Genomic DNA, 14941 nt, shown 5'->3' on the forward strand with positions numbered 1-14941 from the left:
ACTTTGCAACATGAAAAAGGACAAAACAGACGACAGCAAGAAAGCCAAGCCTACATCTACTCCAAACCCCAAAAGAATCCATCCTGATTCCCTCTCCAGTACAGGTACAACTCCATCCACATCCCCAAAACCTCCATGCTGTGCAGAGGTGAGCGAAATTCTGATTTCTATTCAAAGGAAACTTACCGGACTGGACACCAGAATTGCACTAATAGAAGTACTACACCGGGAATTCCAGGCACTGCGCCACAGCCTGGAATTCAGGATCAAATCAAAACACTCATCAGAGAAAACAACTCACTATAACACTCCGCCAACACACCCAGCTAACCTCTGTCAGCGCAGAAAACAAAATCATGAAAGAGAACATTCTGGACCATGAGGGATAACTTGGTTTTCACCGGCATTCCCAAACAAACACCAGACGACCCTGAAAAATCTATTAAGGAGTTCATGTCCACCCAGCTCAAACTACCCAGAGAAACTGTCAACAACATCACCTTCCGCCGAGTACACCGTATGGGCACTAAGCATGATAGCATCAGACCACGGCCGATCATTGCAAAAATCAAGCACCACAACACCAACATTACAGACCCTGAAGGACATTTTTTAACATAAATTTATCAATCAATAATAATCTAGTAAAAATTGTTTATGTTTATGATCCAAACACAGATGACCCATCACATTTCCTGTATTTCAAACATTTCCAATTGTCCAGTCATAATAGGAGGCGACTGCAACACAATCATCCTGCCATCAATAGATAGATTTAATAATTTTAGTAATAAACGCACTTGGTGTTCCACAGAATTGATAAAACAGTTCATGAGTGATTTTGGTCTTGGCGATAGTTAGTGACCACAGCACCCAACAGATAAAGAATTCTCATCCTTCTCTCCAACTCATCAATCATATTCTCGTATTGATTTCTTCCTCAGCAGTAATTCAATTATAAGTAATATTTCAGAATCAAAGATCCACCCCATCCTTATTAGCAACCTTAACAGTTAAATGGAATAGAACTAATCTGTCCAAACCCATCACCAGATGGCGCTTTAATACATCTCTTCTTAAAGATCCCGAATTTGACAGCTAGATCAAAAGAGAGTTGACATCCTTCCAAGGAATAAATGATTCCCCTGGGTCATCCCCAACTCTTCTGTGGGAAACAAGAAAGGCTGTTCTAAGAAAAATAATATTATTCTCAGTCAACAAGTTGAAAACATTAATATAACAAACCCGACAGAGGATAACCAGAATGAATTAAGAAAAAATAAATCTCTGCTAAATGAAATTATGAATAAGCAAACTGAAGTTATGATACAAAGGCTCAGACAGGAACATTTCCACCACAATAATAAATGTGGTAAGTACCTGGCAAATCAAATCAAACGAAACAAAGAAAAATCAACAATCTCTGTCATTAAGGACTAAGCAGGGAAGCCTACCACTTCACCCAATGAAATCTTTGGGAAATCAAAAATTTTACAGCAATTTGTACTCATCAGAAATCGACCCAAGTCAACAGGACATCAATTAATTTCTTAACAGTATTGATTTCCCACAACTTAATGAAGATCAAACCAAATTACTTGATTCATCATTTACTCAGAACAAATTTATTACTGCTCTAAATCTTATGTCTAATAATAAAGCACCTGGACCAGATGACTTCCCTGCTGAGTTCTATAAATACTTCTGGCCCATTATAGCTCCACTATTTAACCGAATGATAACTGAAACAAAAAACAATTCTAAATTTCCAGCTAATATGAACACAGCCAATGTAGACATAAAAATCATCAGCAAAGCACTAGCCCACAGAGTAGAAAAAGTCAACGCATCCATAATCCATCCAGATCAAACTGTTTTCATTACAGACCGACACAGCAACACACAGAGCTTGTTTAACTTAATGCATTACTCGTCATTCCAAGAAGCAAGAACCATCATAACCACACTAGATGCTGAAAAGGTTTTGATAGGGTAAATTGGAAATTTCTGTAGAGCGATTTGGCTTTGGGGAATCATTTATTAATTGGATTAAAATATCCTATACCCTACATCATCAGCCACCATCATTACCAATGGACTAACATTGAAAAGCTTCACACTACACAGGGGTACTAGGCACTATTACCATTTACTATTGACCATTTTCATCAAACCATTAGCGGCAGCCATCCGTCAGAACTCAATTCAAACGCCAAATGTATATCATAAGATTAGTCTTTATGAAGATGATATATTACTATTCCTACAAGACCCACTCCCATCATTATAAGAAACAATAAAACTAATTGAAACATTCTCCAAAATTTCAGAATACTCTATCAACTTGGAAAAATCATCTATTCTTCCACTTCAAAGTAGTAGCTGGGATGTGGCAGCCCATTCACCACCCATTATGCACAAGTCACATCACGTATTTAGGCATTAGAGTTTCCCCCAAGCTGTCAGAGCTGTCCAGTCTCAACTTTACATCATTACTTAAAACAATAAATGATGACCTTCAACGCTGGATGAACCTACCAATATCCATTATTGGTAGAATATCTATCATCAAAATGACAATACTCCCTAAAAATCTATTCTCAATGATCCCGACACAACCCACTCTCATCTCGTTTAAACAATTAGACTCCATCATCTCAAAATTTAATTGGGAGAACAAAACACCAAGAATTAAATTGACTTCTCTGCAAAAATTAAAGACACAAGGAGGCCTCATTTTCACAATTATTATCTGGCTAATCAACTTCAGTATATACCAAAATGGATTCACCCAAACCATCACAAACACCACTTTTGCACCCTCCAAATATACTCCCATATGGAATAACAATGATTTTACAATTAACAAGAAACCATGTAACTTCCGCTCATGGTTTGAAAAAGGCCTCACACACCTTCAACATATCTTCCATAATAACACCCTTGTCTCATATTCCCACAGTACAGAAGTACGGCATTGGGAGTAAATACTTTTTGGAATATTTACAGCTGAAATCATCCATCCAAACAAAACTTAACATTATATCTACTAACTTAGATCTTTCTTATTTAACTTCAGAGATAATTAACATCCCCTCTTCAAAAAAAACCCTCTCCAGAATCTACAAAATAATATCACAATCAGACAAGACAATATCCATATCCATACGGTCAACAAAATGGAAGATAGACTTATCACTCCTGAGGCTAACTTATAAGCCAAATTTGCAAAAGCACCTATTTTATGACAAAGATTGCTAACCTAGAACTCATACAATATAAGATACTCCACAGAATTTATTACAATGGGCAAAGATTGTTTAAAATGGGATTCACATCGGAAACTTGTTCACGTTGCTTACAAAATTACCCTGATAATTATATTCACGCCACCTGGAACTGCACACCAATTAAATAATTTTTGAAAGACATCAGTACATCATTATCCGTTTTCTTGGGTTGCCAAATCACCTTCCCTCTGCTTACTAGGAGACATATCAACAATCAATCTGGAAAACAAGGAAAACAACCATCCTCATGAACTGGAAATCAAGGACCGCCATACATATAACACATTGGAAAAACTTACTGATAGAGTACGTATCTATGGAAAACTTACCTGACCCCGTCATTAAATTCATTCAATCCTGATTCCATTGTTTTTGCCTGATCAACCAACTATAATAGACATTAAGTATGGGTTTTAACAATATCTTCTAGAGGCCTATATAATCAGGGAAAGGGGAAACCGTAGGAAGAAGGGAGGAAAAGGAAAAATAAGTGGGGAAGAAGTTTCTTTATTGCTGTATCGAACTGCTTTTCTTTGACTCAGATTATGCTCATTTATTTATGTTATTTGTTTAGACTCCATTTTCTTGCTATTGCTGCTACTATCAATATCATTACATCAAACCTGATTTTATGAATAATGTTATGACTACTATTTCTGTTATCTCAGACATTATTATCTAGACAAAATTACGATGTGATGTTATTGTTATTTATACCTGTATTATATATTATTACTATTATTATTATTATGGTTGTTGTTGTTAGTAAGGATGACGTTGTGGATGGTAATGAGAGTAATAATATTATTGTTAGTATTAAATATGCGTAACTACTTAGATATATGTGACCCTGTGCATGTATGTGCGTGTTATGTGTTTGTGTATATATATATATATATATATATATATATATAAACACATTCCCTTCCCTGATGATATGGGACGCATGTACATACACGCACATACATGAGCACACACACACACACACACACACACACACATAAGATTAAGTAATTGTTTTAGCTGCTGTTGTTATTGATGTCATGTACTTTGTTTTATTTTTTTGTCCCCCTTTCTCATGTCTTGTTCGTCATGTCAATGTTGTGTATTTCCAATTTGATTTTGAAACAGAATAATGAAAGAACAGACCATACATAGATTCTTATTCTATCTTTATCTATGTGCAGACATTTTGTTTTTTTTATTTTAGTGTCACAGACGGTGGCCGTAACTGAGTTTCTCATGATGATAATGCATCAGCATGAACTACAGTGAGAGCTTAGTCATAGAGTGTGGGCAGGGCATTCAACTTGCCCTTTATTATTAAATGCTGAATTAGCATTAATTACCACAGTTTTCGCTTTCTGCCCAACGTGACTGATTTAGAGCATATGGAGAGAATTTTATGCATCACTTGCAGTCCAGAGTTTGTTTACAATCCAGTAGAAGAGAGGGAATGGTGGTCATTCATCTTGGGACAGGCTTCAGAACTGGCTTTCCAAGACTAACAAAGATGCAGTCCAAATAACATGAAGAACTATTTTAAGATATTGTATTTATAAATGCATTATGCCCATACAGGAATTATAAATAATTTAGGTAGTCTCATTTAGATCAAGAAGAAGCAACCACAAAACCTGCATGCAAGAACAACATATAAGACAACCAACAATCAGGACACAAAACAAGATTAATAAAAGCAATTACAAGAGTCATTAATATGTCATATAGTAAAACAAAAAAATTATCTTAAGTGCAGTTTACAGTTCCTTGGAATTAAAAGGTGCATAATACATGAAACCATTTCGGCCAAGATTAGTGCATACCCATATGGGTAATGTTAGGTCTGTAGAAGAATGTCTTGATATGATTAGTCCTTCTTGTCAGTAAGACAGTCCATCCAACATTGTGATACAGAGATAAATGATGACTAGTATCTGTCATTTACCATTATGAGTAATATGTGCAAATATTGTATGCTATGTACTTTTTAACAGCTGTTTGAGTTGTATACTTTATCTTGTTATATTTACGTAATTTTTTTGTGTATGCTTTATTATTGCTATTATGAATGCTAAAAGACCGCTGACTTTAAGATGACAGAGCAAAGTGTGTTTACTCGGATTTTAAGTGACGTCTCAAATTGTACTTTCTCAGTTCCCCAGCCCCCATTAATGCGCTCCATTAACGCTTGTGAGCTGGTTCAGGCAGTCAGCTGGAGCTGCACTGACAACACACATAACATGCCGCACATTCCCCATCATCCAACAATCACACCCTCTCAATTTGGCAGTCTATTTAAGCTGTAAATATTTCCCATCTCTCCCTCTGCTTTGTCATACAACTGCTTCACTATTGCTGCTGTTCTTTCGGCCCCACCATCACCCCAGCATCCACCTGCATGCAGGGTCGGGGGAAGGGGGGCAGGGGGACATATCTGCAGGGAGTAAAGAGGTCAGAGCCTAGACTCCAAACTGTAACCATGCTCTGCTGTGATAAACATTTCATGTGAGTTGTCCACCTGAACTGTGATTTCTACTTCCCAACACCTTATCTATGCCTGATTCCATTCCCTGAGACATGATGCGGTAAAAAGCTTCCCCACATAGATCTGTGTTGCAGCCATGAAGCCCTGTACTGGCTTAACCATCAGCTCTTGTGAGGCTCTTTAATTTGTCATGGGCTGCAGCACTGATGAGGATGTAAAAAGAAGTATGGTTGTGTTGGTGGTGTAACTGAGTGATGGTAGCAAAGGAGAGAAACAGACAAACTGAATGCAGAGAACAAGAGGACAGTGTACTGAGAAGACAAATGTCAGGAACAAAAGGTTGGAAAATGCAAAAAAAGAGGAGAGGTTGCAACAGGGAGAAGGGCACTCATTAGGCTGTCAGATCATTCTGCAATCAGTGCTAGTGTTGTAGGCACCAGCAACAACATACGGCTCTTTAAGCTGGTGCTAAATTTTATGAATACACGTCCTGGGGACAAAGTTTAATCAGCCACAGAGAGGTAGGCGTTTCCCCTCCTTACATGCATCTCTCGTACCTTTTTCAGAGTCGTGGGAGGAAGCATGTAGGATGTAGTGTCAGGCAATTTGGGTGGCATTGGATCACTCAGACCTGTCAAAGCATCAGTGATGATGTTAGTTTCAGCATGGATTTCGGCCATATTATAGAGAGAAAAAGAGGTATGAATACAAATAGGTTTTGATCATGTCATGTCATGTCATGTCATGTCATGTCATGTCGTGATTGCCACCTGGGGCTGCAGACCAACATGCATGTTAAAGGATAATTATCTCACTAACACTGAGGGTGTCTATAATTTTACAAAAATCTATAGTGTTTAATTCCTACTTTTCTCAGTGAAAAGATGTAAAGAGTCATGAAGACAGTGAACAATCTAATCAGGTCGTCTGTCAATTTCTACCATGCCAGGTAGAAATTGACATATATATATATATTATAATAGACTATGTGGATTTTGTGTATATGGTAAAATGTGGGGTTTTCACCTGCAATTTATCACTTCAGATGAGTCACACTGGATCAATCTGTTTTCTATCTATCTATCACTCACAACATAGAGCACTCTTATTGTACTCTGAGATTTTCTTTTATGCCTATTCATAATCTCATTCATTCTTTCCTCGCACGGTTCACTTCTGCATTTCATACCCTCTCTCTTTCTGTTACCGGTGTGGAAACAATATGAAGTTGCTGAGGTGTTGCTTTTGCTGGGCAAGCGCAGTGTCTTTGTTCTTTTGACTGTTGCTGTAAACTGCCATTTGTTGATGTTTTTCTCTTCTAGGTAGTGGGAGAGTGGCGCTTTAGCAAGATCCACTGTGACATCTTTGTCACTCTGGATGTGATGATGTGTACAGCCAGCATCCTCAATCTCTGTGCCATAAGCATTGATCGGTGAGTTTGCCGCTGCACAGATTGTTAAGTCAAGCTGATTTTCAATGGAAACCTTTGCTTTCTGGATAATAAAGAAAAACTTTCAAGTGGATGAACATAAAAGCCTAATTAAAGACTAAATGCCTATTCCAGACATGGATTTAACAACATACACGTCTTTATTTTATGTATATTTATATGTGTACACCTATCCTAATCACTGGCCACCAGTTGTTCCAGGGTCATAAATGTAAATATTTTAATTTCAGAACTAATAGGTGTAATCTCATGAACACCTGTAAGACAGGTGCATACTTGTAGGAGAATAAAATCTAATGGACTTGTGGACTGGCAGGGCAAACATTATTAATGAAGCAGCTATGTTGCAAGCATCGACCACTGTCAGGTATAACACAAACAATGCAATAAAGCAGTATCTTTAGCTACAGACTTTAAATAATTAAAAAAAGTGGACAAATCACAGGAACACCTAAAAGTATTACACGTTCAGTAATAAATTTAAATGCATACATTAATCAAAAATTCATACTTAAAAAGACCATTCAACACTGATGAGGAAACATCAGGGAAAGGCAACAGGAAATAGCTACAAAAAATATTTATCAACAAACAAACTTAAAGGTGGGAAGAGATGATTGTATTCAGTTTGGGTCTTCTACTATTTTCAAGAAAATATACAATAATATATAAAGCTCTAATAAAAGGGTTAAAGAATATCAAAATGTCAAAGGTGATCTGGAAAGAGATGTAAAACTAATCCGTTAAGTACCACTGCAGAAAATATTAACAAAATGAATAAATAGCCTAATATCAAATATTACATTGGGCTAACAGAAGATGAAGACTAGCAAAATCCAAAGTGGTTCTTTTCCTCAGATTTAAAATTAATCAACTCCATGGTTACACAGTGTGGGGTACAAACAACGCAGTAATAAGAGCATATACTTATAAAATTTAAAAAAAATTGCTAAAAAGAGAAAAACATTCTTTACAAAAGTTTCATTACAATTTCATTACATTTTTGTAAATAAATAAATTTTATATAAATAAAATTATTTTTTTGAGTTACATTTGAAAATAGAAACAGCACCACATCTGTAGAAACAACACGAGTGTGGTAAAAGTTCACAGTGACAGAAACATATTTAACGAGTTAATTAACACCCACATCCTTTGAAACAATATTTTTATGTAAACCTACATTTACTGATTTTTGGGGGGTAATTTGGAGGCTACGGAAACAAGTTGTAAATGCATACTCTGACAAATTATCATCTTTTAAGATGATATTTCAAATATATTAGCAAATAGCAGCTAATTTCAACATTGAGCAGATATGGAGCAATGTTAGTATTCTACCTGACAAATATACATCCCAAAGAACGTATCTGGCTCTTCAGCTGCCAAACGCTCGATTATGTTTACCAGCTAGTTGCTAATTTGTCTGCCTGCTGTTCTGAAGAAGACGATGCTGTAAAAGTGAATCTAAACAATAATGTTGCATGCTGAAAGATGCACCAAACTGCAAAGTTGAGTAATCATTCTCTGTGAGTTTGTTACTACAAGCGACCTCTTGCATCTACACTTGATTGTTAATATAAAAATGTTGATTACAGCTGCTATAAATAAATACAGAAACAAATAAAGTTCTATTTAAAACACCAGTTCATGATAGCACCTGTTTTGTCACAAAACCACCTCATCCTGGATTCATAATGTCTAAAAATAAATTCTCTTATTTAGTTGCTTAATTGGCTTGATGACTGTGATTTATGGCACTGCCTCTATTAAAGTCTTACACACTGCTGTAGGAAGCAGAGTTAATCTGGAAAGCTGTTATTAAGCTCAAGCTTTCAATAAAGAACTGCAGGAAGTAATCACGTTTTTTATATAGATTTTATATTGAAAACGTGAGAGCTCATTTACTCTAAATTAAGCGCTTATGGACTAGTCTGAAGAATAGCGAGGAATTCTGTCAAATTTAGTTTTACATTTTCATCTTAAATCCATGCACAAAATAAATACTTTCTATGGTTACACACAGACAGAATTTTAACTCTTATTGACATTATTTAATTAGAATGCAAATGTTTTGCATATGTGGAGAAAAGGATTATTACTTTAAATAATCCCTTGGTGGATCATTGTTTGTGTGTATTTGAAATGAATGTTGCAAGCACAGTAAAATAGCATCAAAATGAACATTTAGATTATTTATATGACTTGTGAAATGATGAGTCTGAGTACATTTCAGGGTCCACCGGTGTGATGCTGATTTGTAAAAGTTCAGATAAGAGTCACAGACTAATGTGTTTCCTTTTATCAATTCAGCTGCCCTAGGCAGCTTCGTAATTTATACATCAAAAGATTCTTTCTTTCTCTACTAACGCTGTTCTTATTTACCACTGTGGAGCAAATTGGGAGGTGATCACATTATGGGCTCTATTTTTGTGAATCTATGTGTGTATGCGGACTAATAGGCCTAAGACAAAACTACTTTTGTGTAGGAGTTGATATGAATATAAGCATGCCAAATGTGATTTAACAGGACTCCAATTATGCTGCCAAAAGGAACTGTTTTAAGTTGAATCACAAGACACTTCCCTATCATAATGCTCTCAGTGAGTCATAATGTGCACTAAAATATTAGACAATGATGTCAGAGCTGTTAACCTTCAACTTTAATGACACGTTGGCAAAATATTTTGTGTAATTTTTGTGTGGTGCGTGCTGTGAGGATAACTGTTTAAACTATTTACAAAATTACAATGTCTCATAACTCTTCAAAATAATCCCATTAATGTGTCATTAAAATAATAATGAAAAAAAAAGATTTTGGAGTTTTGGTTTAAGAAAAATTATCCTTCACATTTGTGTGTGCAGAAAAGTATAGACGTGTATGTGGATTTATTTTACTAAAGCTCATTAGCATGTCACAAGATTTAACAACAAACCCAATATGTCATTTTTATGATAATACAAATTAATTTTGCCTTTAAGGTACCAAAACACAATGTGGTATGCAAGATTTAACTATCTGAGACATATACACATTTTTACACTATTGATTCAAATCAATAAATAATCTAACACAGTGCAGATTCTTCCTATAATCAGGTTAAAATTATATTTTGAAGTATCTTAAGTCCTAAAAGGAGAAAACTATCAGACATTGTGACATGTACAGCTGAAAACACGTGCTAGCTATGTGTACTGTGTGTAGATACCTTGTGAAGTTTTCTCTTAAAAAACAATGTGTTTTCCTTGAGGCCTAAAAAAATTTGTTGCATGCATGTCCATCATCATACAAAAATTCACAAAGCTTAGACATTTTATTGTTTATATCCTTCTAACCTGCAGCTTTCGTCTTCACTGCCTGTGTTGGCACATTGTTACAATTCTTTGGGAATGACCACCACTAACTATCAATCAGCTGAATTCTCTAAAACCAGCGGCTGGATCGTGTGTGCTCACAAGAATGTATCCTTGCGTATATGCATGATACAAACAAAATAGGAAGCCAGTAGTTAAAAACATGAAAAGAACTAAAATGAGAACCCATTGAGTATCTCAGATAAAGTGCTATATAAATGTAATGCATTATTATTAATAATATTATTTTATCAGCGTTCACCAATGGGGTCTATGTGACATTTGAGAGGACTGTGTGTGCTTCCTTACCAACTAAAGCCATGACAGTAACAGAAAACTTTTATGGTTTTCGCTTTGCAGGCAGATGCGTATGAATTTCATTTCAAAATGTAAAATATTGTATTTTTTCTGTGCCTTAGCTGCACCATCTTGGTGTAGCACCATCTTGGTGCAGCCAAGAGTATATCCAGCCCTAAAATTATGATACAGGAGCAGGTGGACAAAAAAAGTTTCTTACTTACTATAAAAAAACTCAGATTCTAGAAATACGCATATCTTTTGGCATTGCACCAGCACTGTGCATTATCACTTTTAGGCCAATTGAAGATGTTTTTCCATACCGAAGGCTTGTTTTACCCAAGACGTTGATACAATGTGTTGCACAATCCATGGCAACATAGGTGATTAACACCTTATATATACCTTATATACCTAATATTACCTTTATCCTGATTTCCCTTATGTGTTTTCATAAAGAAACCCAATCAAAATAGTCTTTTAAAAGCCTTACCCACTTGGCTTTATGTCTATTGCACCAAATGACACAAAAATCAATGCATGAGACACTGTAAAGCACTGTACATTTCCTGGTGATTTCAACAAGCTCACTAATAAGGTCAATGTAGCAAGGTCTTTCCTATGTGACACTGGTAAAAAAAAACACAGCCAACCTCACAGTTCCTCTTCTTCATGTAAACTGTAGCCCACAGCACGTAGCTGTTTTCCAAAGGGCCAGTCCACCATCAAAAAGGATCTTGTCAAAGATGACAGGCAACTTTTCTTGGTTTTACCACTTGTATGTTCTCTGTCCTCCTTTGAGCTAAAATTCCCATTGATGAAGGAGAGCTAGTAACAGTAAGATATTTAATTTAGCCCAAGGTCATTGAATCCAAGATGAATGATTTAATACCATACAAAGTTTAAGACAAACATTTTTGTTAAACTTTGGTCGTGCTTTCCCTGTTGTCATGTAGAAATGTGTCATGTTTTCATGCATTCAAACTAAAGAGTCTAGTTTTTTCTTACCCCCTTACAGTTACACAGCAGTTGCAATGCCAATGCTGTACAACACTCGCTACAGTTCCAGGAGACGGGTCACAGTAATGATCTCTGTGGTGTGGGTGCTGTCTTTCGCCATATCATGCCCCCTGTTGTTTGGCCTGAATAACACAGGTAAGAAAGAGTATGATATACAATCTGCTCCACAGTCTTTGAAACAGAAATGTGTTTCAGTGGTGTGTGACAAAACTGCTAGGGCAATAATGGTGGTACTGTATTATTCATAGATATATCCACTGCACAGTACACTATGTTCATTGTAGACACATAAACACTGTGAATAGTTGGCTGATGAAACTTTTAAATGCTTGCCCATATTTGCATTAATATTGCACTAAAACAGAATGTAACTAGCCGTTTTTCCATCAACGTTTTTTAATGTACATTTTGAAGCATCGCATTAGAAAAGATTGATGGAAAAAAAAAGTTTTTACGCTCACTTGAGGTGGTTTTTGCCTGTGTGAAAAGAGTAAATGCGCCAAATGGGAGAAGGACACACTTTGGCCGAATAAGTTCTGACGTAGCAAACTTGCAACTCACGTCTGATCAGCTGTTGCCGCTGTCGGTGTCTTGCTGGATATTCTTGAAACACATTCCTGAGGACCTCTCTCCATCAATGGCCATCAGGTCCATGCGACTCATTTTGTCTCTGGTTAGGAACCCATTCATCTTGTTTATTACAGCCATGTGTAACGTCAACTACTAGTTTATTCGCTCCGAACCAAGTGATGGAAATGCACATATTAAGTCCGCTTAAAAATGACAATTAGCATGACAATTAGATGGAAATGGATACAATTAGCGCCAATTAACAGCTACAATACTTTACAGTATTTGGCTTGTTGGTGATCAGCTCCTGTGGCTTGTATCCTGTCACTTTGAAGCTCCACTCATCCCTTTGAGTGCCTAGGTGTAATGTCGATTCTGCCTCAGAAGTTTAGGTTTGCGAGCCCCACAACTGCTTTCAAGTGAGCAGTAACTGCAGATCTAGCCACCGTAAGCTGCAAGAAACATGAAAGCAAAGGCCTCAATGAAATGGACCACTGAAACTGAAGCACTCAAGATATCAGTGTCTTATTGAAAGGCATATTATTATTTAGTGTAAAACATTTCTATTATTTTTTAGCAATGGATTGAAAGCTTGTCTAAATGCGGAGGGAGAACAGGTTTGCCAGAGGTGTCCATTGATTATTTCAAACACAGATTATGGACTGCATTGCATATAGTGCTTTTACTCAAATCGCTTTACAGTGCGCCTCTCATTCACTTCACAATTACTGTGACATCTGCACAATCCATGACTCAGTTGTTGTTGAATCTGTGCCTGTTGTTATGTAACAATTGTTACATAATTTTACTTGGCCTATAGTATAAAGAGTGTCACCTCAGTGTGTGTGTGTGTTCTTGTGTGAAGGAAGTTAAAAAAGTCAGTGATGGGGTCTAGATAGATTTGGCTGCTTTTAAAAGTAAATCAGTGAAATCTAAAATTAACAAGCAACCAGTGCAGGGAATCTAAAATTGGGATGATATGATCTCTACATTTGGCACCAGATTGAAGCCCTGTGGCAGCATCCTGGATCAGCTATAAGGCAGTTCTGAGTGATGGAGGTTGGAATAAAAAGGATTGCAATGGCCTGAGCAAATCGCAAGAGAGGGGAAAAGAAAATTGTGTGACTGACCCATGAGGAGTAGTAGGAGTGGTTAAATTTCCAAGAGACTGAAATCAAAGAGCACCCCTGGTTTGTAGCTGCAGGTTCAAGCCAAACTAAGTTCCCCATTTCATTGTAGAATGTTTTTCATGTGTTGAAAGAGACAAAAATACAACAAAACTACACACAAAAAACTATTTTGGAATAAACATGACATGAAGTCTGAAGCTTTCATTCACCCTGTGCTTATCTCCACAGCCACTCGTGACGAGTCTCTCTGTGTGATCGCCAATCCGGCGTTTGTGGTATACTCTTCCATCGTGTCCTTCTATGTTCCCTTCATCATCACTCTGCTGGTTTATGTGCAAATTTATGTGGTCCTGAGGAAGCGCAGAAAACGTGTAAACACAAAGCCAAAGCACCGTGTCTGTCAGGCTGACGACCCTGATGGGGCCACTTCTCTGAAGGTGAGCTGCTATAACAATATGGCTGCTGTTTACAACTAACACTTTTATGGCTTTAATACAACACTGAGATTGTTTTAAACCTTTATTATACCTGAGCACTTTATCTTTCTGTACTTTCTGAACATTTTAAAATGATTGCTTGTATGTGTGTGTGTGTGTGTGTATGTGTGTGTGTGTGTGTGTGTGTGTGTGTGTGTGTGTGTGTGTGTACACGTGCATGATACAAAGAAAATGAGGAACCAGCCTTGAAAACATTGCTCCACAGCGCTACTAATAACTAACTTCACGGGGTACCTTTAATGAAAGATCTGTATAAAAGTGAATGAGACAAAACTTAACGTTAGGGTGTATGCACATGTTATCTAAGAGATCAGAAGGGCTGTGTGTGCATGTTTTCCTCATTGCGGGAAGAAGAACAGGCTCAATTATAATTTAAAAATGGACAGAATAGTGTTGCATACTGTCGATGCATTGTAAAATTATTACTTGTTCAAGCAGTGTGAAAAAAACACATTTTACCCTTTTAGATCATTTATTTCTTTATGAAACTGCAAACATTTTCTCAAACTGATTATACTTGATTATGTTACAACATACCATAAAGGGGAAAACCCAGACAAGAATAGAATTGGTTTCCTCTGAAAAGAACGATGGACAATCCCCATATGTATATCATATACTCTATAAGTGGTTCCCTCCAGGAGAACATTTTTAATATAATTATTATGTTTACTGGTGTGGTGTCCGAACAATAATGCTGCGATGATGTGTTGAGAAGAAATCCGCTTGACACTGTTCTTGATCATAAAAGTTTATTACATCAAGGAGTTCAGCATCAATTACAAGCTCTGCAGCAGCTTGGAGAGTGACCCAGCCCGATGACCACTCTGTCTTTCTGTACATCA

The 14941-nt window shown here is 36.7% G+C and overlaps 1 protein-coding gene across 1 annotated transcript in view; it reads left to right on the forward strand.

Annotated features, from left to right (window-relative positions):
- drd2a (dopamine receptor D2a) overlaps positions 1 to 14941 on the forward strand; it is a 58966-nt gene that overhangs the window by 3628 nt on the left and 40397 nt on the right. The window contains exons 2-4 of the mRNA XM_046074905.1: positions 7101 to 7210; positions 11898 to 12034; positions 13828 to 14036. Of these exons, the coding sequence (XP_045930861.1) occupies positions 7101 to 7210; positions 11898 to 12034; positions 13828 to 14036 (456 nt within the window). The remainder of the gene's footprint in view (positions 1 to 7100; positions 7211 to 11897; positions 12035 to 13827; positions 14037 to 14941) is intronic.

The sequence above is a fragment of the Micropterus dolomieu genome, linkage group LG17 (assembly GCF_021292245.1).
Source record: "Micropterus dolomieu isolate WLL.071019.BEF.003 ecotype Adirondacks linkage group LG17, ASM2129224v1, whole genome shotgun sequence".
Classification (NCBI taxonomy): domain Eukaryota; kingdom Metazoa; phylum Chordata; class Actinopteri; order Centrarchiformes; family Centrarchidae; genus Micropterus; species Micropterus dolomieu.